Raw genomic sequence first — 27,358 nt, forward strand, 5'->3', positions numbered from 1 at the left:
TCGCCTCGCTCGGACACACATCATGGCGGCGCTAAAGGTATTATTTCAATCCACCCTTATCTCTTGCATCCTCCGCGGTGGAAGGGAAAATGATGGCGTTATAGGGCGGTGCTTATTATTTGTATGGTGTTATGGTCAATGCCATGGTGAAAACATTAAAGTGAACTGGTTCATATTTTGTAATCATGATTGTAGTCCGTCAGTATCCCAAGCGTTCTTCATGGAGCAAAGTCAATGACAGTGATGATATGGAGGTGTATTGGTGATGCTTCTATGATGCAATGATACTGATGAACGAATTCCACAGCACTATAACTATGATGTTACTAATTTACTGGTTTGTAATGTATGGCAGTTTAATCCGTCCATATATCAAGCATCCCTTATAGTGTGATGGTAAATGAGGAGGCGATAGGGTAGTGCTCTGCTGCTATGACAGTGTTGCGCCAAAGCTATAATTAGATTATTGTGTTGACGATTGGGTTATATGCACTTCATTGTAATTCATCCGTTTTTTATGCATCCTTTGTCATGTAAGGGAAACTGACAGTGTGAAAGGGAGATTTTGTGGTACTGTTTCTATGATGCCATAGTAGTGCTGGGCCAATGATATGGTGAAATTATTGTGTAAGCATATACTGGTTCATATGGAAATCATTTTAATCCATCCGTATCTTATGATTGGTATCTTACATGATGTAAGGGAAATTAATGGTGTGATAGGGAGGTGTTATGGTGCTACAACTATAGCGCTATGGTGGTGATGGGTCAGTGCTATAGTCACACGGTGTTACCATATTTTCTGGTTCATAAAGAATTCACGTTTAAACCGTCCATAATTCGAGCATCCGTCATGATGTAAGGAAACTGGTCGTGAGATAGGTCGGTGTTATGGTGTTATTTTATAATGTTATGGTGCAGTGATTGAATTCCATAGTTCTTTAGCTATGGTACTGATATTATGCTGGCTCATATGCAAACAATTTTAACACGTTTATATCCCGTGTGTCTTTGGTGGTGCAAGGGAAACTGACGGTGTGGCAGGCGGGTGTATGGTGCTATTTCCGTGGTGCTGTGGTAGTGCTGGGTCAGTGCTACGTTGAAGCTATGGTATTAACAACATACTGATTCAGATTAAGTAATCGTAATAATCCATTCATATCTCGTGCATTCTATGAGCTGCAAAGGTAAGTGATGAGGGACTAAGTCGCAGTTCTGGCATTATGGTAGTAATACAGTCTGTTTCGACAATACAAATAATACAAATATATGTTTATAGTACAGCAATGCTTATAAAATATCACACAATTTGTATATACCTCAGCTAGAGGTCTCGCCCTAGCTAAATATAATTGTTTGGGGGTGGTTAAGAATAAATGCAATACGTCAAGGTATTGCAGATGCTAGCAGATGTAATGCCTATTCGTCCATATATGCGAATATATGTATGGTACTTGGCAACGTGGTGAATGTACTGAGATAGATGGGAAAATACAACAATACAGTATCTTGAGGGGATACCACTGCACGGAATGAGGAGTTAAACTAGGATGGTACTGGTAGGCTATGTGGGTGTAGTGGTTGTCACGCGAGAGAAAGGATAAGATCAAAGTGGAGAATATACTGTATAATCGAGAATATGAGGGAAGATGATATGTCGCGATCCAACAAGTAGGGAAGGAAAACCAAACCTCACAGGATGCGGCGTCGAGTAAACTTTCAAAGGTCTGCCAGTACACAATAATGCATGCAGGTTTATTTTATCAGCGTCATGCAGTACAAAGATCCATAAATTCTTCGTCCCATACTACAGAGTGAAAAGCAGCGTAACGAATTATTCTTTCCTCCGTGGCATTATATTTGCACACCGTCTATTATTTCCTAATTTGCTTGAAAAAAAATGTACGGTTATGGTGTTATTTACCAAAGCCCTTCACAACGACGGCGTTTTCTTTTTTTCCCCCTTGCTATCAGCAGACTATTTCTTTTTCTTCTCCGTTCAGTTGCTTCGTAGTGAAGACGTTAATGATGTCAAAAGCTGGAAAATTCTCGTGATGGTATGAAGAAATTATTTAAAAGGCCTCATCGCTGTGAAGGGTTTGTCTTAAGCAAAAAGAAAAGTTACTCCAGGTACTATATGAGGGAAACTGATGTCGCGGAAGGAGGGAACGTTACTGAGTAGAAAAAAAAAAAAAAAAATGCTTAGAACTTAATAACGAGTAGAGGCTGATATCGGTGTGGTGTAGAGGTTTTACTCTCTCTCTCTCTCTCTCTCTCACTCTCTCTCTCTCTCTCTCTCTCTCTCCTTCGGTGTGGTACTCTATTAAAACATCTCTATTGGAATCACTATGTGAACCCTCGATCTCTGAATGAAAATGTTATATTCCTTTCTTTATGCTAAAACAATATATATATGGGAATAAAAGAATCACAAGAAAAACTAGAAAGCATTCAGAGAGCGCATACCTCCGCCAATGCCATTACGAAGGATACGGATCCAGATCCGGAATACATTGGATTCGGATCCGCTCCCCCCAATTAATCAATTGTCTCTTGGCCCATTGCCCACTCTTTCACAAATTTGAATTGAAATTCATTGAGAACTTTTGGAGATACGGTATTGTGCGGGATACATAGGATCCGGGACCGAATCCACCCCAAAATGTAATCAGTTCTTTCTTGGACCATGGCCCACCGTTCCACGAAATTTCATTGAAATTCTCTGAGAAGTTTTCGAGATATCGTGTGGAGTAACAAACAAACATAGGTGAATACATAACCTCCTCCAACTTCGTTGGCGGAGGTAAAAAAAAAAAAAAATACTTGAGTACATGAAATACACACATCAGCCCCCCCATCAGCCCCCCCACCTACACACACACATCCACCCCCCCACACACACATACCAATGCCAGCAAAGCACATTGTCCACCGGACGTTCACAGGAAATGTTCTGCACAGTACATTCCCTTGGGACATAATCATCATGATCATGATCATTATGATCATCGTCAGTGAGGGCAGCAGCAGTATTATCATCATTAACATCGTCACCATCATCACAATCACACCAATAACCCATTTCCAACTACAGTATTATAAGTTGGGTTAGCGTGGGAGACCCAGAAACAGGAAGAGGATAGGCTAACACATAAGCATGAAGCATTACAAAACAGTGTAGCCAGTAAAATAGGTTATACATGCACTCAGCATTAAAGCCTTCAAAACTCAACCTTAAGGATACTCATACTACGATCAAAAGTCGGAAAAACTTCGCACAGGGTCTTTTTATCCATCATTCAATCCCGTCTGGCCCCATCAGAAGCGGAGAGGCCGGGGCCTGGATCACTGTTCCAGGTATTAAAGCAAGAGTGACCAGTCGTGACATTATGAAAAAAAAAAAAAAAAAAAAAAAAAAAATTCCACGTCCGGTTGGAGCGCAATAATCTATACCAGAGGGTGTCCATTTTTTATGATATGGTTACCACCAAACTTCATAAATAGTTTATTGATATATACGAAACCATTTGGCTTGTTACTCAGTGTACTTGTACATACGCATCAGAGTGGGTGATTGGCGTTCGGACCTACAACAATTTATAGTCAACAAAAGTAATATCACTTAACTCAGTTTCATGATACTGGTCCTAAGCGATGTTGTTTCCATGGTTTCGGTTGCCTGATAACAATGAGAAACACTGCAGCAGAGATCATCCTCAACCTCAGTAAAAATCGTTTAATAGCAGCAAGTGAATAAATAGACAAAAGTCATTGCGATGAACTGGTTAATAAATACCGTAGCAAAATATTCAGGGTGACGGAATGCCATTTGACTTAAACGAGAGGCATAAAGGAAAACGGCTGGTAACTGAAACAGGACATACACTAACTAAAGTATTTCAAACCCTTGGCCCTGTGGTTCAGCATGAAAGGCACACTCTTTGTACCCACTGTACACACGGGCAAAAACTTGACCTACCGTTCAGTCCAAAGACGTCTTTTATACCTCATACAGGCTAACGGGAGACCATTTAACCCAGCAGAAGACGTCCTCGATCTGAAGATATTAGAAAGTCTTCATTAACCAATTCAGCTAGATGACGCCTTCATCCCCCCCCCCTTTTTTTTTACTCCAGCTAACGGGAAACTATTTAATTCAGCTTTGGCGAGATGCGGCCAAGCTTAAGGGTAGTCTTTCCACACACCTCTTACTCCTAGCCCACGTCAGACCGGAATAAACAAAATCAATTTGCTGTTATGTTTGGCATTCCTGAAAAATCCTAATTTAACGCGGCCAATAGAAGATCTCTCTTGGAAGTTCCATAAAATCGCCTGACGAAAACAATAAAAACTAAATAAATAAATCATTTAGCTAATAAACCGATGCCTTGCTTGGGAAAGGAATATGAAGGGATGAAACAGAAGAACACACACACACACACACACACACACATTATCGTTTATGGTGTCACACTGGTTCAAAGGGTACTCAAAAAGAGCTTCGCTGAGTACACACACGATAAAAAAAAAAAAAAAATCGCGCAGAGTATGTATTAAGCAACATGACACCACGGACGCTGGATAATATAAAAAAAAAGTCCGTTACTCCCAGCACACAGTATATATATATATATATATATATATATATATATATATATATATATATATATATAGATAGATAGATAGATAGATAGATACAGATCTATCTATCTATCTATCTATCTGTATACCTTAACTTTGTCCAGATTTTCGCCTTTTTACAGCTTGTTTTATAAACTTGAAAAAAGAAAAAAAGATTGCTACAGCACTACATCTTTTCCATAACACTTTTCAACGACTAGCATCTATTCGAGTGCTAATCTACTGCTACAACTCTCCATTCAATGTGGAGAGACAGTAATTTTAGTCAAAGTTAGAGTAAAAACGGCCTAGTAGCACTGCTCTCCTGATGCTGCAATATATCCCTTGCCAGTGACATTTTTCTATCTTTTTTTGGTGAGTCTTGTTCTTAAATGCAATGCTCATATGAAAATACATTAATTTTTCCTAGACATTACAAGCCGTAGCGATCATTTCGGAAATTACAAGATCCCTAATGAGCGATACATTCTTCTTTTCTTTTTATCATATGTACAAAAACCAGGATATGTGCTGCGGAGCCCACATCTTGGCCTTCTAAAAATGTCTTGGCTCAACAGAATTCTTAAAGGTTGGCCGTTACATTTAATTAGTGAGGAGGGTTATGATAATGATGATGATGATGATGGTGGTGATGATGATAATAATAATAATAATGATGATGATAATAATAATAATAATAATAATAATAATAATAATATGTGCAGAATGACTGTTTGCAATATACCTCTTGGCCACCTCGCCACTGCGGTTCTAAAAGATGCAAGAGCACCACACCCAGTTCACTGTTACCTTTTCGGATTCCCGCATCCCGAACCTGATCCGTAAGGAAACATCACTGTAGGCTATGTGGTGCTCTTACACTTTTTACACCCGCAGTGGCGAGGTGGCTACAAGGCCTCGCTCTTATACGTATGTACTCGACATGATAGTATACTGCAAGATGATGATAAGCACGGTAGCATTTAATTATGTGTAAATCGGGTTATGATGGTGATGGTGGTGGTGGTGATTAAGATATTGATAAGTAGCATTTAATTATTCTGTAAACTGGGTTATGATGATGATCAAGATGATGATGATGATGAGGAGGAGGAGGAGGAGGCGCAGGAGGAAGAGTGGTGGAGAAGGAGAAGGAGGACTAAGACGATGAGGTCGCGTCCACACGTTTCCTCGAACATGTGTTAACAACACAGTTGGCAACATGTTTGGATAAATGTACGCACCAGTATTTGACTCAAGTATGCAAACATGTTTCAGTGCAGCCTCGAACTTACTGGCAGCAGAGGTGATGCGATAAGCGCGTCCATATTAGGCAGCTGAGGCGTTATGATGATGCTGCCAACGTGATCTGGATGTTGTTGTTCCCAGCAAGTTTGCAGTTTGCTCGTTGTTGTGGTGTTTACATGTTGCCAGCACTTGGTTCCAGCACACGTGTGGACGTGCCCTGACAATGAGGACGACGACAAAGAAGTTATCTTCCGAGCGCCGTTTTTTCAAGACCAAGAAAAACCACTAAAACTGTATATTTCCCGCATAAGTACGTGTAAAAGACTGAGATGACTAGAAGAAAAGGTATGCCAAAAAACGAGGCGGAGATACAAAATAGGATAGAACATGAGCAAAGATGAGAGGGTAAAGTGGGAAGGCAGGATGGTTGAGGAAAGAAGCAGATCAAGACCGAGGAGGAGGGACAAAGTGAGAAATATGTGGGGGAAGGGTATGGATGTGGGATGGCTGGGGGAAGAAAGACGTCGAACAATAATGTGGTGGAACGACAAGGTATGGCGTGTATGGTAGGATGTGGCAGTAGCTTGGTAACAGTAGCAGAGGCGTACAAACTGAAGCAGTTATTTGAACCGACAGTATTAAAATTGTTCTTACCGTTATTAAGCAATACAAAGGGAATGACGCCCGATGGTCTAGTTTTTAGATCGCACTTGTAAAGCGTGAAAACCTTGCCTTGTGCATGAGTTCAAAATTCCCGCAGGTACCGTAGCTGAAGGCTTTCTATCATATAATGCTATCAGGGACTTATGTCGATGATCCACCCTCGAAAACGGGTAACGGAGCCCTGGCATTGCCCTCCTCCGCCCAAGAAGAGTTCACAAGGCCATAGAGACGGCAGAAGCCAGTCCGCCATTACCTCCCAGAAACACCCACCCACTCCACGCTTCCCCAGACCCGCCACTACCAAGGACAACAACATGCAGGACAACGGTCGCAGTATTACCAACCAACCAAACAGTCACGGAGTCCATTTTCCTACTATGGAGGCCATAGGATGGAGTTAATGCTGGATACACGAATATCTTAACCCTGCTCTGGAACACCTGGGTCTGACAGGCCTTTTTTTATTTTTATTTTTATTTTTTTTTTTTTCATGCTTTAGTTCAGTAACTTCTAGATGCCTGGGATCCCCATCTTTCTCAATTGCTTCTTAAAGTTTTGTGCCTATGGAGGGTGTAGGGGGGTCACTTTCGGCTCTTCCTCTGTGTTTGCTTTACATCACTCAGAAGTAGCATTTCGGGACGGGTCTGGGAGACGCACGTGTATCTCAGGAGGTGGTGGGAATCCACTCTTCCCATCATGAAGGACCTCCATTCCTCAAGTTGTGATACAAGAGCTACGCTCATAGTGTCCTTTGTTTTCATATATGGCTACTGCAGAAAAAAAAAAAAAACTTTTTTCAACATTTTTGCAGAACACACACACACACACACACACACACACACACACACACACACACACACACACACACACACATATATATATATATATATATATATATATATATATATATATATATAGTGTTAAATAAATCATAACTTATTTGCATAATTTTGAAGATTATAAGACATTAAAATTGTAAGATATTCAGGATTTCATTAAATGAAACATGTGTGCAAATGCAGCATCTTTATATGCCTGGGGCTGACAGAGGTGCTCCTGAGGTGTTCATGGACCAGTAGGTGTTCCTGAGCACTTTTTTTTTTTTTTTTACAGTTGCTTCTACCAGACAAGTTTATCCAGTTTAATTGAGCAACCTAGTAGATCAGAGGTTAATAAGGTTTATATCTACTCCAGTTTCGACAAGTCTAGCTAAGCTTAATGCATTTGTCTGAAGACAGGAAATTTATATATATATATATATATATATATATATATATATATATATATATATATATATATATATATATATATATATATATATATATATATATATATATATATATATATATATATATATATATATATATATATATATATATGGTAGATGGGGGCGCCCATCATCCACTCACTCAATGGTGGGATGCCTTATGATCTTTACACTGAGTGACAAGCCAAATGGTTTCCTGTAACCAGAGAAACATTTACTACGCTGGGTGGTAACCATATAACCGGGGTTTTTGGCCTGGTTAAGTGTCCCCCAGATTCCCCATCTCTAAAATCACTTAATCGTGGCAAATGTTTCGGAGAGCCTCGGAGGGCCCAATACCCTTCCAGGGTCCCAACCAAATGGGCAGATTCGCGTGGCCATATGGAATTTGAGAGGTGTGAATGAGGAGAGCAAGAGGGTGGAAGTGGTGAATGTGTTCAACAGTGCGAGATTTGCCGTGATGGCATTGTATGAAACAGAGATAAAAGAGTGCGAAGTGGAGGAGTGCGAGGGTGTGAAATGTGTAAGATCGGGCATGAATGGGCGAGGAAGATGCAAGGAAGGAGTTGCTTTGTTGATTAATGAGGTGTGGCAGAGTGGAATGAGAGATTACAAATGTGTCAGTTCAAGATGTATTTATGTCAAATTCATAGTTGAGAAGGTAAAAGTGGCTGTGGTTGTAGCGTATGCATCGTGTGATGACAGGAGGGAGAAAGAAAAAGACAAGTTTTGGGATGAGCTGGATGAAGCAGTGGGAGAAATGCCCAGGAGCTATCAAGTGATCATTATGGGCGATATGAATGGAGGAGGAGGCACTGGTCCTGAGGATGACAATGGGTTGTTATAGAGTACCAGGAGAAAATGATAGTGGGAAGCGACTGAAGGATATGTGTCAGGAAAGGAGGTTGTGCATTTGTAACTTGTTTTTCAAACACAAAGATGCACACACACACACACACACACACACACACACACACACACACATATATATATATATATATATATATATATATATATATATATATATATATATATATATATATATATATATATATATGATATAGAGGGAACGAGGATCATGTTGAAATGTGCCTGATTGATTACGTGCTTGTAGAGAGGTCGATGCTCAGAATGGTTGCTGATATGAGAGCCGTGAAAGGACGTGTAGAGGTCAGTCAGATCAAATGACTGTGATCTGCAAGAACAAGCTGAGAGGAGTGAAGTGGACCAGAAGAGAGAGGAGTAGTCAGGGAGAAAGACTTTAAGTCGAGAAGCTGAGGATCAAAGAAACGGCAGATGAATACAGGACCAAAGTAGGGGAGGACTTGGAATCAGTGAAGTGAAATGCAATGGATCAGGACAGCCTGTGGAATGCATATTGAGATTGCTTGGTTAGGAATGCTAAAGCTGTGTGTGGTGTGACAAGAGTAACAACAAAGAAGAAAGGTACGGCATGGTGGGATGAAGAGGTTAAGACAGCAGTGGAGGAAAAGAGGAATAAGTGCCTAGAATGGTTATAGGACAGGGGTTCAATTGAAATAAGAAATGAATATACTGACAGCAAGAGGCACGTAAAGAGGCTAGTGAAGAGGAAAAAGAAGGAGGTAAATGATGATCTGGGAGGAAAAATGAATGCAAATTACTCTGAAAATAGGAAGTTATTCTGGAAACAGGAGCGGAAATGTAGAAGTGACAGCGGAAAGAAATGTGAAAGTGTGAATGATGTAAGTGGTAGATTATTAACTCAAGGGGATGAAGTAAGGACCAGATGGAAAAAATATTTTGAAAGCCTGATGATTGGGAATATAGAGGACAGAGCCTTTGTAAACATGAATGGTTTGGGGGATGTGCAGAGAAGGAATGCTGTGCCAGGAAACGTGACACTCGCATACGTGAAGAACGCTGTGAAGCGGCTGAAAAATGGGAAAGCAGCTGGGGTTATGAGGTGTATGCAAAGATGATAAAGTGTAGTGGAGAGAGCGGAATGAAGTGCTTGTTGGAGATATGTAAGAAGGCATGGATGAGTGAAATTGTGCCAGCAGAGTGGAAAAAGGCTGTGATTGTACCCCTGTACAAGAATAAAGGTGAGTGAAGTGAGTGCAAGAATTATCGTGGCATAAGTTTATTGAGTGTGGTAGAGAAGGAATTTGGAAGAATAATTATAGAGGAAGTAAGAGAAAGATCAGAAATCCTAGTAAGTGATGAACACAGTGGCTTTAGGAGTGGCAGAGGATGTGTGGATCAAATATTTGCGGTAAGACATAGTGGAGAAGGCTTGTGAGCGGGACTATACAAGGTGTTTATGGCATTCATGGATCTGGAAAAAGCATATGACAAAGTAGACAGAGAAGGATTGTGGAAGGTTTTGCGCATGTACGGTGTAGATGGTAAGCTGCTAGGTCCCGTCAAGAGTTTTTATGATGGTAGTGAAGCATGGGTAAGGGTAAATGGGCAGCTAAGTGAATGGTTCACGATCGGTGTGGGGGTGCGACAAGGTTGTGTGATGTCCCCATGGTTGTTCAATTTATATATGGATGGGGTGATGAGAGAAGTAAAAACACGAGTAATGGAGAGAGGGACGGCGTTGGTAATGAATGCAGGTGATGCATGGAATATCTCTAATTTGTTGGATGCTGATGATGCAGTACCACTTGCAAATACCGGACAAGAACTTGATAGACTAGTGCAGAATTTTGCTGATGACTGTGAGCGTCGTGCCTTGAGAGTAATTATAGAAAAGAGTAAAATGATGGTGTGATGTTACAGTGAATGGAAAGAGACTGGAATTAGTTGAGTGACATTAGGAAGGAAAGTAGCTGGTGCAGTGAAGGCCTTGATAAGAAACAGAGGCTTAAGTGTTGCAGCTGCACAAGGCTTACATGAAGGACTGTGAGTGCCAGCTTTAACATATGAATGTGAGACTATGGTGTGGCATGAAAATGAAAAGTCAAGAGTGAGAGCAGTGGCGATGAGACTGCTGAGGAATGTAAGTGGAGTTCAGAGAGTGGATAGGATACGAAATAATGTGATTCGTGAAAGATGTGAAGTGAGGAAGTCTGTGGACACCAGAATCGATGAGAGTGTACTGAGATGGTATGGTCATGTGGAGAGGATGGATAACAGTAGAGTGGTGAAAAAGGTATGTCCGAGCGAATTTGAAGCAGGGAAGAGGCGAGGTAGGCCAAGGAGAAGGTGGAGGGATATGGTGGATGAGTGTGTGAGGAAGTGAGGTATGGAAGTCGGTGAGGCTAGGGAACTGACAAGAGATCGAGCCGGCTGGATGAACGTTGTGAGACGAAGTGCATGATCAGGTATTTGGCATCCCTTTTTAACGTAACAGCGTCCGGATTAACTCTATCGGATACGTTTAGTGAAGCTTCAGAATGCAGTAAATGTTTTTGCCGTATCAGATAGTCAGGATTCCGGGGGCTTGAATGGTGAGTGAATGGAAGCGTGGTCCATTGGACTGGGCAAACTTGGGCTGTCTGGACGTTGATACTCCTCACTCTGTCCAAGGGTGGGAAAGGAGGTCCGGATGCTGCTGATATATATATATATATATATATATATATATATATATATATATATATATATATATATATATATATATATATATATATATATTGTAGGGTTCCCATATCTGAGCAGTCAGAATTCCGGACGCCTACGTTGAAGTCCATGCAACACACACTTTGGGCCTTTGACGTTATGATATATATATATATATATATATATATATATATATATATATATATATACACACACACACACACACACACATCAATATTGCTGTACTGTATCACAATCTTAAATCTGTTTACAATACAACGGAAGACAGGCTAAGTACAGAGCTGGCTAGGTGAAAAACGCCAAAAACTAGATACAGGATAAGATCATAAGAATAACAAATGCTACAGTGTAACAATGAAAACTAAGCCAATAAATGTGTGCAATTACCATTTATTTTATGGCTATAACAGCACTATGAAAAAAAAAATCGTGGCTGGAGAACAGGAAAATGCAAGACATTTTATCTAGCAGCTAGCACTAAACCAACCAAGTTGGCAACCCTTAGCAGGTGACGAAAACAACGAAGGTCTCTCTCTCTCTCTCTCATTACAGAGTTTAATGGTATATATATATATATATATATATATATATATATATATATATATATATATATATATATATATATATGTATTTTTTTTTTTCGGGAAAATTTGATGGATGCTGAAATTCCGGACTTCTGGAGAATTTTTAAAATTCATCCCGGACGAAGATTTTGACACCTAAATGCAGGACATGTCCGGGAAAATCCGGACGTATGGCAACCCTATATATATATATATATATATATATATATATATATATATATATAAGTAAGTATGGCTGTCGCTGAGAAGAGACGTGCATATGAAGTGTGGCTGCAGAGGAAGGATGAGATGTCATATGAAAGGTATAAGGAGAAGAGGAATAGAGCGAGAAGGGCTGTGCGTGATGCTAAAGTGGCAGCAGATGAGAGGTGGGGTAGGCGGCTGACAGAGAATTTTCAGCAGAATAAGAAAATGTTTTGGAAGGAGGTGAAAAGGGTGCGAATGGGAGAGTCTGGGAAGGAAGAACGAGTAAAAGCAGAGGATGGAAGGATGTTAATTGAGATGGATGCAGTAAGGAAGAGATGGGCAGAGTATTTTGAAAGATTGTTAAATGTAGAGGAGGAAAGGGTGGCTGAGATTGTGGCGGATGGAAGGGTGCAAGGAATAAATGTGTTGGGAGAGTTGAATGATTCTTTGATCACGAAGGAGGAAGTGGAGAAGGCAGTAAAGGAGATGAAAGCAGGGAAAGCTGCAGGTATGGATGGGTGTGCTGTGGAATGCCTGAAGGGTGGTGGAGTGACTATTGTTGACTGGTTAGTAAGATTGTTGAATGTGTGCTTTGAGAAAGGTATGGTGCCAATTGACTGGGCAAGTGCTTGTGTGGTCCCGTTGTATAAAGGCAAGGGTGATAAGTATGAATGTACTAGCTTTAGGGGTATAAGTCTGTTGAGTGTTGTAGGTAAGGTGTATGGTAGAGTGTTAATTATGAGAGTTAGAGAGGGTACAGAGGGAGTAATTAGTGATGAGCAGTGTGGCTTTAGGAGAGGGAGGGGATGCGTTGATCAGGTGTTTGCTGTGAGACAAGTGTGTGAAAAGTATTTAGCGAAAGGCAAGGATGTGTTTTGGGCATTTATGGATTTAGAGAAAGCGTATGATAGAATTGATAGGGAGGCTTTGTGGACTGTTTTAAGATTGTATGGACTTGATGGTAGGTTACTAAAAGGGGTGAAAAGTTTTTATGTAAATAGTAGAGCGTGTGTAAGAGTGGGAAATGCTGTGAGTGATTGGTTTCCCGTGAGAGTGGGGCTGCGACAGGGATGTGTGATGTCGCCTTGGTTGTTTAATATTTACATGGATGGTGTTGTAAGGGAGGTGAATGCAAGAGTTTTAGGTGGTCTGAGTCTGGTAAATGTTGATGGAGGAGAGTGGAATCTGAAGCAGCTGCTGTTTGCAGATGATACTGCACTGGTGACTGATTCAGAGGAGAGATTGAGAGAGTTGGTAGAGGAGTTTGGAAGGGTGTGTGAAAGGAGGAAATTGAAAGTAAATGAGAATAAGAGTAAAGTGATGAAGTGTACGAGGTTGATAGATGGTAGGGGGATGAATATAGTTTTGAATGGTGAGTTGCTTGAGGAGGTAGATTGTTTTAAATATCTAGGGTCACATGTTGCTGTGGATGGAAGAATAGATGCAGAAGTGAAGTTTAGAATAAATGAAGTAGGAAAGGTGCTGGGAGGAATGAAAAAAGTGTTTAAATGTCGTTCGCTTAGAATGGATGTAAAGAGAAGGCTGTATGAGGGTGTTGTGGTACCGACTGCATTATATGGGTCTGAAACATGGAATATGGGTGTAGCAGAGAGGAAAAGTTTGAATGTAATGGAGATGAGATGTCTGAGGAGTATGTGTGGAGTGACGCGTATGGATCGGGTGCGAAATGATGAAGTGCGAAGGAGAACTGGAGTTGTTCGGGAGATGGCTGGTAGAGTTGAGCAGAGGGTGTTGCAATGGTTTGGGCATATGGAGAGAATGGATAATGGGCGATTGGTGAAAAAGATAACTAGATCTGATGTGAGAGGTGTAAGGCTGAGAGGAAGACCACGAATAGGATGGATGGACAGTGTGAAGAGAGCGCTGGATGCGAGAGGGATGTCTGTTGAGCAAGGAAGAGTGGCTGTGCGTGACAGAAATAAATGGAGAGAAATTGTGAATGAATAAGTGATGACGCAGCCCTGAGGGGATATTCTCCCGCATTTAGTCTGATCAGCTAGTCAGGTCAGGTGCGGGTAAGGGGATGGGTCTGTTATGATGTGGCAGGGGTAAACCAGTTCTGCTGTCGGGCCCTGCTGCGGATGTCACTGATTGCATTGCCCAGTTGACCCTTGTGCGGTGTGGTGTGGTGAGGATCTGTCCGTTCTCCCCTTTGGGGCTAAGATGCGAATGAATGTGTTTGAATGGATGAGTAAATGGAGAGTGAGTCGTCCTGTCTCGGCTACCTCCCTTTCCTTGGGGGAAGCAGCCTAGTTATATAGATAGATAGATAGATAGATATATATCTATATATATCTATATCTATATATATCTATATATATGTATATATATATATATATATATATATATATATATATATATATAGCCGCTAACAACTGTGCTTCCAAGCCAGTGTAAGGAAAAAATACTATTATCCCAAAAAAAATAAAAAAAAATAAAATAACGGTCATGTGCAGACTGTATGGTCAACTAAACGGTTGTGATGATATGAAACGGAGAAAGAGGGGTGCAATCTTAGAGGGTGTGTGTGCCTAATGTTTCCTAGCCATAGCTGCTGACAAACGTACTGCTTCAAGCCAATGTAAGAAAAGCGCTACTGTGTATCAGTGAAGGGTATGTATAAAATACATGTACAATAAAAGGAAGTGAAGATCCGAAACGATGAGAGAATGTAGTGGTAGGAGAGTGTAGTAGGTGTGATGATGGTGGAGGGTGTTGTGGCCATCACTCACCGACCTGCCGATAAGGTGATGCTGTGTGATCAACTGATCATCACCTTCGGCCAGGGCTGGTGCTATTATGTTCACTGTATTCCTTTACAACTCTAATACAACCCCTTATGCCTGTATGTAATTCATCTTACGAATGCCTCTGTATTTTATAACATAGAGTGTAACTTATTTTTTATCAAAAGGTATGTAGCTACCCGCCTACACCCAAAAACCACGGTGTGGCCACACCCACGAATGTCCAGTTACCATCTGTATATAACTGTATTGCCTGAAGAAGGTGTGTGGCAAGACCCACCACCTTCTTTTGTTATATTAGCGCTCTGTACCTTTTACGACAATAAATCGAAAATGACTCTTGCTAACCTTAGCAAAGGGGTACTCATGGTCAACAGTCTTGATGACTTCTTCATTGATATAAATCCCTTCTGTATAGAGAGAGAGAGAGAGAGAGAGAGTGCCAACTTTAACATATGGATGTGAGACTATGGTGTGGCATGAAAATGAAAAGTCAAGAGTAAAAGCAGTGAAGATGGGGCTGTTGAGGAATGTACAGTATGTGGAGTACAGATGGTGGACAGAATACGAAATAATGTGATTCGTGAAAGATGTGGAGTAACGAAGTCGGTGGACACCAGAATCGAAGAGAGTGTACTTAGATGGTATGGTCATGTGGAGAGAATGGATAACGATAGAGTGGTGAAAAAGGTATATCTGAGCGATTTTGGAGGGAGGAGGCGAGGTAGGCCAAGGAGAAAATGGAGAGATATGGTGGATGAGTGTGTGAGGAAGAGAGGTTTGGAAGTCGGTGAGGCTAGGGAACTGACAAGAGATCAAGCTGGATGGATGAATGTTGTGAGATGTGCATGATCAGTGATTCTGGCATCCCTTTTTAACGTGGCAGCGTCCGGATTGACTCAATCGGATACGTTTATGTGAAGCTACAGAGCGTGGTGAATGTTTTTGGCGTACCCGGTAGAGCCAGGATTCCGGGGGCTTGAATGATGAGTGAATGGAAGCGTGACCCATTGGATTGGGGAAATTTGGGCTGTCTGGACATTGCTACTCCTCACCCTGCCCTAGGGTGGGAAAGGAGGTCCGGATGATGATATATATATATATATATATATATATATATATATATATATATATATATATATATATATATATATACTTTCACCATTTTAGCCATGTTCAGACTTAGTTAAAGCTAGTCAGGCCCATTACTGTCAATGCAGACCGAATCAGGTCATCTGGCTAATTAAAAGAATCAAATCAGAGAAAGAAAATAAGAGCAAGTTTTTTGTGACGGGAATGGCTGGAAGGAGGGATGTGAGAAGAGAGGAAGAAATCAGTAGGACGGAAGTTATGGAAGCAATGAAGAAAGTCAAAATTGGGAAAGCCCCAGGAATTGATGGAGTGTGTGGTGAAATGCTGAAGCATGAGGGAGAGATAGTTGTACAATAGATGTGGAAAATGAGCAGATTGGCCTGGGAGGAAGGTAGAGTCCCTGGAGAATTGGAAGCCAGGTGTAGTTATTCCTCTGTAAAAAGGAAAAAGGGAAAAAGAAGTATGTGGTAATCATAGGGGCATTTGTCTTCTTAGTGTAATAGAAAAAGTATATGGTACGATACTTATTGACAGAGCTAGGGAAATGACAGAGGAATTAGTTGGAGAAGAACAGGGAGGTTTTAGGAAGGGAAGAGGTTGTGTCGATCAGATATTCATTCTTAGGTCTTTAGTGGAAAGGTTTCTCGAGAAGGGAAAGACGTTGTATGGGGCCTTCATGGATTTGGAGAAAGCATATGACAGGGTGGACAGACAAGGAATTTGGAAAGTATAAAGAATATATGGAGTAGATGGGAAGTTGTTGAATGCCGTGAAGAGTATGTATGAGGATACTAAGGCTGCAGTGCGTGTGGACAGTGAACTGAGTGAATTTTTCTGTTTGAAGGTTGGATTGAAACAAGGATGTGTTATGTCTCCATGGTTGTTCAGTCTGTAAATGGATTGGGTTAAAAAAGAGATACAAGGTAGAGGTAGGGCAGTGGATGTTGGAGCGGCCCTAATGAGAGAGGGCAGTGTGTGGAAACTCCCTGTACTATTGTTTGCAGATGACAGTGTTGGGAAGTGAAGACAAAAGGGAGCTGCAAGGCTTGGTGAATGAGTTTGGGAGAGTGTGTAAGAAACGGAATCAAAAGTTAAATGTAGGGAAGAGTAAAGTTATGGTCTTCGAGAGAAATGAAGTCACTGAATGTACAGTGAGGATGGATGAGGAGGAAATGGATAATGTGAGTGCGTTTAAGTAGGCTACGTGGGTAGTGTGATGAGTAAGGATGGAAGTTTAGAGGGTGAAGTGTTTGAAAAGGTTCAACAAGGGAGAAAGATTGCTGGTTCTTTGAAAGCAGTGATAAGAAACAGGGAAGTGAGCATGGAAGTGAAAAGGTTACCGCATGACAGTATTGTGATACCAACTCTAACATATGGAAGTGAAGCTTGGACCTAGTTGGGGGGACACAAGTCAAGAGTGAGGGCAGTGGAAATGAGTTATCTGAGAGGAGGATGTGGAGTCACATGGAGAGACAGACTGACAAATGAGAAAGTGAAGGAGCGTTGCGGTGTGGATGTGGATGTAATAGGAAGCGTTAGGAGCTACACAATGAGGTGGTTTGGCCATTTGGAGAGGATGGAGAGCGGGAGACTGACGAGGAGAGTGTATGTGAGCGAGGTGGAGGGGGGAAGAGGGAGGGGAAGGCCAAGGATGAGATGGAGGGATGGAGTGGAGAGGTATATGAGAAAGGGGGGTGTGAGTTGGGAGCAGGGCAATGAAATGGCGGGGGACAGGGCGACATGGAGACGATTTGCTTGTGGCCACCCCTCACGTCATTAAAGCGTCTGGCGATCCAAAGATAGAGAACATGTCAGCGACATCCATCAACGCCACTACTCTATTTAGCTTATATCTGACTGACACTGCAGCATGGAAATCCCCACTTTGTCAGAAAGGGTTAAGAAAAGTCCTTTCGGACTGTCTATCTATCTATCTATTGCCAGACGCCTCAATCCCGTTTGGGGTGGCCACAAACTAATCGCCTCCACGTCGTCCTGTCCCCAGCCATTTCACTGCCCTGCTCCCAACTCACACCCCCCTCTCTCATATACCTCTCCACCCCATCCCTCCATCTCATCCTCGGCCTCCCCCTCCCTCTTCCCCCCTCCACCTCACTCACATACACTCTCTTCGTCAGTCTTTCACCCTCCATCCTCTCCACATGGCCAAACCACCTCAGTGTGTTCCTCATAACATTTCCTATCACATCCACATCCACACCACAACGCTCCTTTGTACTGGACTGTGATTTTTTTTTTTTTTTTTTTTTTGGATATACTAACGATGTTATAACATGGATTCTATGGAGTTATGACAAATGGCGCCAGTTTAGTCAATTCCCTCCAAGTACATAAGCTGTCATATAATACTGCACACTTACATCAATAAGCAATACAGTACCTGCAAATGAAGTCGCACAACACTTGTTAAACACTTACAGCAGCACAATACTTGCAACAGAACTAGAGTAACACTTCATAGTCCAAGAGTAAACGCAGTTAGCCATGTAGCAGTTTGTGCAGCTGGTGATACTAACAAAAGCACTGTTCCTATGTGTACAGTGTGCTTAGACCGTGAAGTGCTGAGTTACTTCGGTTGCATGTATTTTACTGCTGTACAGTTGTGGATGAATAGCCTACCCTACATTTTGTATGGCTTGTGGAGATATCTGACAACTCACCCTGAGTAGTAAACAGCTCATATGAACCTTCATGAATCAACAGGCCGTACTCACTTAAGTTGCGTGTGGATCACACAGTTGCCTAAAATTATTTCCTTTATCATTCATCATTACCTATGTTTATTATGTAGAATTATATATATATATATATATATATATATATATATATATATATATATATATATATATATATATATATATATATATATATATATACTATTATTATTATATCGTCTTCTAAACGTATCAAGTAATCCATTATTCATGATAACCGGCCCGTAATTTTCAACAGAATTTTGAGGGGGGCTAGAACAAATTTATGTAGTACCTCCGTACAACAAACTTAAAATTAAATCGAAGCGCTTAAGTTGGCAGACCATCCGATATTTTTCAGTTTGATTCTACCTAGAAGTTGATGTTTAATTGAGGCATGTATGTTTAATGACTGAGGTGGGTGTTTAAATAATACGTTTCACATTCTCCCAATCTGAACTTTCAACTCAAACTGTGAATTAGGTTAATAATTTGGCCATTTTACATTTTTGTTGCACTGTGCTGCACCTTTACCAACATTGTTCTTTCACGCCTGCGGTAGAATTCAGGTCGAAATATACCTCCCTGCCGTTATTCTTTTGGAAATGATAAAATAATCAATTTCAAAGTACTATTATGATTAAGTTTAAGATCAATTTGGATCAAATTTAGAAATATTCGATCAAACACAGGTAGAATTGTTCGAATTGTCAACAAAACTACTCCAAGTTTTTCTTCCTTTTTATTTTCAAGTTCAGTCTTGTAAACCCTCGGTCTTAGTTGAAGTTTTGACAAACTAATATACAGAAAATTTGGGGGGCTATAGCCCCCCTAGCCCCCCCCCCCAGAAATTACGGCCCTGTAACTCATGTTACTATTGCTGCTGCCTGTATATGACATTTCTGGAGGACATTACACCGAGTCGCCTAAATATACTGTATATGCATCCAAGCGGTGTTGGTGTTGATATTTGTTTTGACTTAATTATCACTTCATGGATGTGTAGATTAATAGGGGTATACATCGCAACAATGATTGCACTTCGTTTCCTTGGAACGTGAAAGTCGATGTCACTCGAATGGAACATGCGGTGAAAATTTCGGTCCATATAAAGAGTTCATATGCCATTCAACTTCGCCGTATTTCCTGATCCATGTTGATATTGTCATATATGTATAAATATTATGAGTCATGCTGTTCATTGCATTTTTGCCGCTGATAGGCAACAGAAACATTAGTCACAGAAACACGCCATTACGTCAAGAAAACATCCTAATTACTTTATTGATAGTGGCTATGAGTGACAGATTATTTCGGAGTGATAATATAACTTCAGACAGTGATAGCGGTACTATTTTCCTAATGCTTATTCATAAGAATGCAAACATTCTTGTTATAGACACATTTTACTATATAATAAATACAGCTAATGATTTTAGGTAACTGTGTGATCCACAAGCCACTTCAATGAGTTCGGCCTGTTCATTCATGGAGGTTCGTATGAGCTGCCTACTACTCAGAGAGAGAGTTGTCAGATATCTTCACAGGCCATACAAAATGTGGGGCAAAATATTCTTCCGCAATTGTACATGTAATGAGTATATTTTGACTGCATATGTACTTGGGGGGTTTAAACAAGTCTTCTAAACTTTAATTGTCAGATGATTAACTTAATGAAAAGAGAAATTACAATACTGAACCTGCTACAAAAACAACATAACACGCATTAAACACTTACCTCAGAAATAACACTTACTGTAAGGTCCAAACATAAGCAAATGAGACCATGTAGAAAGCTGTGTATCACATAATCAGTGCATACAATACTTAAGGTGAGCAGTTTGGCAAAGCTAACTTCGACTGTTAAGGGGTCAGCAGGGCATTTATTCATACTGAGAAGTTCTAATACGTTGGAAAACTCTTATGCAGGGGTATTTTTTGTATTTGGAATCTGAATAAACAGGAATAATCTATACTATAATGAAAAATGGTGCATAAAATGGCTGTTGTTAATGCCCAGCCCCCGTCGTCTGATCGAGCAGACACACTGCAGGTAAGCAACTGCCCCTATGGGACTGTCCCTACACCGCTCGTTATATTTGCATCTTAGCGTAGCATGTGCTGTGCTGTGCAGTGCTATTACGTGCATTATGTTGTGTGGGCCTAGTATATAAGCAGGACACACGTCATCTATTATTCCACCCAATCCAAATATAAGCTGCTATGGTAGGGCTAGATGATGTCCTGATCTTAGTTTGGCTTGGTGAATTCCATCTCTATTCAACGACACCTCCGATGGGTTCATGTCAGAAGGCGGTCTTGAATACAGTGTTCTGATCAAGGTGTTGCATTGCCCTGCCTATGAGGTGATTATGCAGATGCTTCTACATTACTAGTGTTGGAATGTCTGGAGATGGGATATTCTAGAAGAGGGTTTCATGTTTATGTGGTGATTGTTTTTTGTGCCTAGGTATGGTATGTATATGTCATGTAATGACAGGGATGATGTTACTGGAACATGCTGCTGCATAGAAATATGTGCCTCACATCAAGGCATTCTCTAACAGGGATGACTAATTTCAGTGTATATAAATTAAGGAGCTATGGAAGCGGTTTTTATGCAATCAGTGGTCATGCACATCATCCACTCACCTAATGTAATGCTGCCTACTTTTTTCTTCACCTTCATCATTCTTTTTCTGTGTCTCCCCTCCCCCCTTCCTTTTTCTCCCATCCTTCCTGTCACTTTCTCTTACCCATCTTTCATTTTCATATGGCTTTATATTGGGTGACAAGCCTAATGGTTTCCTGTAAGCCAGGAAACCATTTACAACACTGGCTGGTAACCATATAACCAACACATAAGTGTTCTCTACGTGTCAACAAGTGGGTTGGCGGAGGGTTAGTGTCCCTCCTTGTAAAACAACTAACTCGAACGGCCACCCCTTATGGGATTATGGCGTCTGGCTATAGATAGATAATGGTCATGCATAGGGTGTTGTTCTGTAGCGGTTTTGAGCAATTGTTTAAGAGATAGTCTCAACATCAGTCGTTTAGATACCACAGGTCTCCTGTACTGATTTAATTTCACGTCATTTCCAGTAACTTTTTGACTAAACGATCCAATTAGGCGATTTGAGATTGGTTCAGGTCAGGACAGTAAAAATAATGATGCATCCTACAATGGCTTCCAAGACAAGCATTTTAATATTCTTTTGGGCACTGGGAAAGGATTAGAAAAGGAGTGGATTGGGCAGTGGTGAGTGCTGGGATGTGACAAAATGACTAGGGGGAATGCACCTTCATAGGCAATGTAGGACAGAGGGTAAGGTTTATATCATAGATATCAAAACTGAATGGTGGTGGGTAAAAATGGTTAAGGTAGGCAGAAAAGGTTGGGAAGAATGCAGGAAGTAAAAATGACTGGGGCAAGGTGGACACTCTAACCCTGGCGAGGCGCTGTCTACTACAAGTGGGCACTGCTTCCCTGCATCATGTATGTACTGTTCTGTACCTGTAGGACGGCCCTACATAAGCAGTTGCTTACCTGTCGTTGATTGGTCTGCTCAGCCAGACAAGCCAAGGTTATGCGGCAACAACAAATCAAGGGTACAGTATATAAATACCAACCCCATTACATTAAACAATAACAATACCAGAATTACAATGATACCATATCTACCACAATTCTACACCACTACCATCACCACACAACACTAATATACTGGAACACTGCCTCCAATACAGCAGCATCCCAACCACAGTATACAACTATTACAACATAAGACATCACCTCTGTTACCCCAGTGCCTAAACAATAACCTCACTATACATCACCAAAACTCCACATCAGTGTCAAAAGTACCAATACACAACACCAAAAGAACGTTAACATTTGGCCACACCATCACTCTACCGTACCTCCTCACAACACCACACCACAGCATTCACACCACAGCATCATACCACTTCACCACAATATCATCAACACTGTATCACATCACCACACCACAAGTGTCAACACCATATCATACCACCACCATAACTTTAACACCACACCACAGCACAATCCTAAGAGTGAAGGGATTTTAAACTACAATACTGTATCTCCATTTAATGTTTCAGCATAAAGATGTACTTTCTCTGTAACTTTGGCTGTGATGTATGGACATTGAAAACTTTTCCTGCAAGTCTTAATATACCTAAATATGATTATTCATTATGCGTAACAATGCTATTATGGACTAATCTCATAAAAGTAATTTGGTCTGAAGTCTCAAAAACTAGCTTGCACAATAGAGTGGGAGGAAGTTTGTTAATCTGATTATAGCATTATTAAGACATCTTATAGCGTACATGTTATCAATATTAGTCATCCAAATAATGTTGATTTTTATTATACTATTGTTCTTTATATCATGTTTTTGTTAAGTCTTTCAAGTTCTTCATGACATGAGTAATATATATATATATCCATATCTGTATCTATTTATCTATCTATCTATCTATCTATCTATCCATATACATACATATATATACCAGAATACAACAAAATTAACACTAATGTGTGCATTAATACTAAAGGAAATTAACGCTGTCAGGTGGTTATTCTTAAGGCAGTTGGTACCTTTGGAATGCTGGATAATCGGTTCCTGGAAAGCTAGTCAGCTGACTAGAATTATATTGATCAAAGGAATATACTGTACTGAAACCTTTGGTGATTACAACCTATTTGTCATATTCGTCCTTTTGCCTACAGGGAACTTTACACTCCCTCTTTTGTCTTTCTTTCCTTCATTCTTTCCTGTTCCTTCCGCCTATGGGTGACTCTGAGTGACAAGCCAGATGGTTTCCTGTACACACCAGGAAACCATTTACTACGCCGGGTGATAACCATATATATAACCAAATTATGGCGCCTGGTGGTCTAGTGGGTAATTGCGGCGCTCCAATCGGATTGAGCCGGTGAAGGTTTATATCCAATGGATGGTTGGGTTTATTGCTCATGTAATGCCACTCAGGGATGAGTGAGGCTGGTCACTTTCATCTTAAATGTCAACACCAACTTGCCTAGCCCCGGGCTCCTACGCTCCTCATGGGGCAACGTAGGGTTGGATGATGGATGGATTACCCTCCCTATTCCTATCATTATAAATGGGATGGTCATGATTCAGAAACACAAAAAGAAAGCATGGCAGTAGTAGAACTATCATCAATCTTCTATAAATATGGGATATGCTCCATTCACTCATGATTATTAACGTGCATTTTGTCTGCAGGTGATGTTCTTACTGTGCTGTGCGGTGTGGGTTTGTGATGCTACCACTGTAGATGAAGGAAAGACCAAGCACACACCAGTAGCAGTAGCAGTGGCACTTGCAGAGGAAGCAGGGACAGTGGAGGACGGTCAACGCGACAAACGTTTCTACCCATATTTCCCTCCGTACCGGTACCCTTATCCATCTAACTACAGAGACATCACACCTGAGGAATGGGAGGCAGCACGAAGATGGATGGAGAGGCGATTCAGGGATGACTCAACCTTTCTGGACACAGCCGGTTCCCAAACTAGTGATGTGGTGGATAGGCCCTTGCCTCGTGACTATCCTCCCCCACCTCTCTGGTATTATGGAGACTACCACCCATACTATTCCTATCTCCGGTGGTACCGTGGACCACATCCCCATCCTGATTGGGATCATTCTGATGGCTATTGCAACTACCCTTATCCACACATTCACCCTTTCTGGGCATTCCCAGGAAGACAGAGGGGCCAAGAAGGTTTTAAAGGAAGTGAGAGAGGCCAAGGATTTGGAGGGGGTGACAAAGGAGGGGAAGGTCTTGGGGAATTTGATGTGAACCAAAAAGGATTTGAGAATGACAGGAGCTTCCAGGTAACTGTGAATGACAAGAGTCACCAAGGACCTGGAAGAGACAGAAACAACCAGGGATTTGGTGAAACCAGAGGCACTGGGTTCTCTGGCAGTGACAGGGGCCAAGGCAGTTTCTCAGGTAATGGAAGGCAAGGGTTCTCAGGTCAGCAGGGATTTGTGAGTAGTCAACAGGGATTTTCTGGTACCAAGGACCAATCACCAACATTTGACAGCTTTCCCCATGGTGACAGACCCAGTCAGTCAGGACAATTTGGAGCTGATAACTTTCCCCTTTCTGGACAGGATGGTACATTCGATGGCAGAAGGCCTGGCCCACAAGATACAAGAGGTGGGGATTCATTTTCCATGGGAAGTGGAAGTATTCCACTTACTAATGGAGGAGGTGCCTCATTCAGTGCAGGTGCCAGCAGAGGCCCTGGCCTTTTTAATGTGGGTAGCAATAATGCAGCCAGTGCAGGAGGCAGCACCTTATTAAGCAGTAATGCTCCCAACTCCTTCAGTGTTGGTGCAAGCAACAATTTTGGTCCCAGTGGCTCCTTTGATTCCAGCATCCCCGCAGCCTTTGGTGCTGGGTCTCCTGGTAGCCCTGACACCACATCCAGCTTTGCCTCAGGGAGACCAACTGGATCTTCAACTGCCAACAGAGTAACCTTGTCTTCATCCCTTACCACTGCTGGTGACCCATTGTCAACCTTTCCTGCTGGTTCTGCTGTGGGTGGGTCAGCTAACTTACAAGGGCCAGGTTCTACTTCAGAAGGGTTTTCTGGGTTAGGCGGCAATGTGCGCAATCGCAACCCACAGAAAGATGCTCTGGATGCCAAGAATACCATCAAGAGGGAAACTGAAGCTGAAGACAGCCCAGCTGTTCAGAGCACAGCAAGTTCAACAACATAGGCCCTGTGCATTCAGCTATGTAGCCTAGTTCTGTGATGTCAGTAAGGTAATACCTGCTTTCAAAAATAATGTAACACTTAGGTTAATCATCAAATCTAGATTCATCATTACATGTGAATCTATGTATCCAAGTTCTATAATATTCTCTCAAACTGTTAACCTAATATACCTTATTCATTTGAGAAACCCTGAATGATCCAATGAAATAAAAACAGTAAAATGGGATACAGTACACATTATACGAGTGTCCTGTAAAGAGTGCCTTAAATTAGCCATATCATTAAGAAAATCTACAGAACGTCTCCCATGAACTCACTAATGAATATTGGATTTAATAAGCATTTGCACTGAACTACCAATGGATTTAATGAACTTTTGCAGTGAACAACCAACTATTCTCTCCAATTACGTTACTGTATATAAAGGCCTTAGAACAGTTTGGCTGTGAAATGTTTAGCTGTAGAGTGAAGACACTAGTACAGGTTTAAAAATGCAAACTTTTACATATTCTAGACACAAGAAAACGTATAAATCAGGACTCCGGTGGCGTTACACGCACATAATATCTCCAGTGGCTTCTTTAAGACTCAAATTGATGCCCACAGCACCTGACTTCCATCCCAGCTGTCACAGACCATTAGACTAATAACAATAATAATAGTGGGTACAGTAACAATGCCAAATTTCATTTTTTCTTCTGATTAGTATTGTACGTATTGGTAATTTCTTTAATGCATAGGGCTTTGACCTGACAGCTATAATGACTTAACATAAAATCTAAGGAGTGAATGCAGGATATATAATACACAAACATATCAAAAAGCAGTGTTCATTAATGCATGCAAGTCTTCTAATGAACTGCGCATTATGGATCAAACAAAGACAGATCTTGAATTTGGTTCTCTGGAGGGAAGAATCTTACGGGCTTCTGGCCTTTAGTTTTTTTCCTTGCATAAAAAAAAAAAAAAAAATCAATATTTTGTCCAGTGCCTTGCCCCATTGGGTATTGATGATAAGCATATACATCATAGTCTAAACAACACTTTGTAGGAAACTATTTAACTATGTCATGTGTTAGTTTGATAAAAACATATCCAGGACTTCAGTACTGCAACCAATTTTGAGACGGCAGACATTGCACAGACATTTCGAGAGGCAACACTGTACGGGAAATAGCAACCTGATGACATTTCCCCTAAGATAAACAGAATACTGTAGTCTGGTGTTAAGGACAAAAATTATATATATATATATATATATATATATATATATATATATATATATATATATATATATATATATATATATATATATATATATATATCCATCATCCAATCCCATATCGCCCCATGAGGAGCGTAGGAACCCGGAGCTAGGCAAGTTGGCCCTGATATATATATATATATATATATATATATATATATATGTGTGTGTGTGTGTGTGTGTGTGTGTGTGTATGGAGCCTCTGTGGTACAGTACAGTGGTAAAGTGTGCGTTTTCGTACACTGAAGAACGAGGGTTCGCGCCCCGCCAGGGTAATATACTTTGGGAGCTTTCGTCTGGTCACATACTGCATTGGCGGATAGAAGGGGTGCTGTGGTTGAACCAGTGTCGCATACTATAAAGTATGCTTGCACCCAGTCGGCTGCACGGACCGATTACACTTGGTTCACAGACTACACACACATCCAAAGCCACTCCAACACTATACAATCTCTACCAGACAGCCTAAGCCACTTGGCAGAGATACATTGGCTGTATCGCCCCAACTTCGGTCGGGATAGGCCGGTCCTGCAGTGGACACTCAAACGGCTGATGATATATATATATATATATATATATATATATATATATATAT

General features: G+C 41.0%; 1 protein-coding gene across 1 annotated transcript; it reads left to right on the forward strand.

Annotated features, from left to right (window-relative positions):
• LOC145402119 (uncharacterized) lies at nt 1-26,121 on the forward strand. Its single transcript, XM_080274237.1, has 2 exons — nt 1-37; nt 23,992-26,121. Exons 1-2 carry the CDS (start codon nt 23-25, stop codon nt 25,498-25,500), a joined length of 1,524 nt encoding a protein of 507 aa, XP_080130363.1. The 5' UTR covers nt 1-22; the 3' UTR covers nt 25,501-26,121.
• Nucleotides 26,122-27,358: the final 1,237 nt, after the last annotated feature.

This window comes from Coenobita brevimanus, chromosome 57 (genome assembly GCF_032717465.1).
Source record: "Coenobita brevimanus isolate Jiangsu-jjx chromosome 57, ASM3271746v2, whole genome shotgun sequence".
NCBI classification, from domain to species: domain Eukaryota; kingdom Metazoa; phylum Arthropoda; class Malacostraca; order Decapoda; family Coenobitidae; genus Coenobita; species Coenobita brevimanus.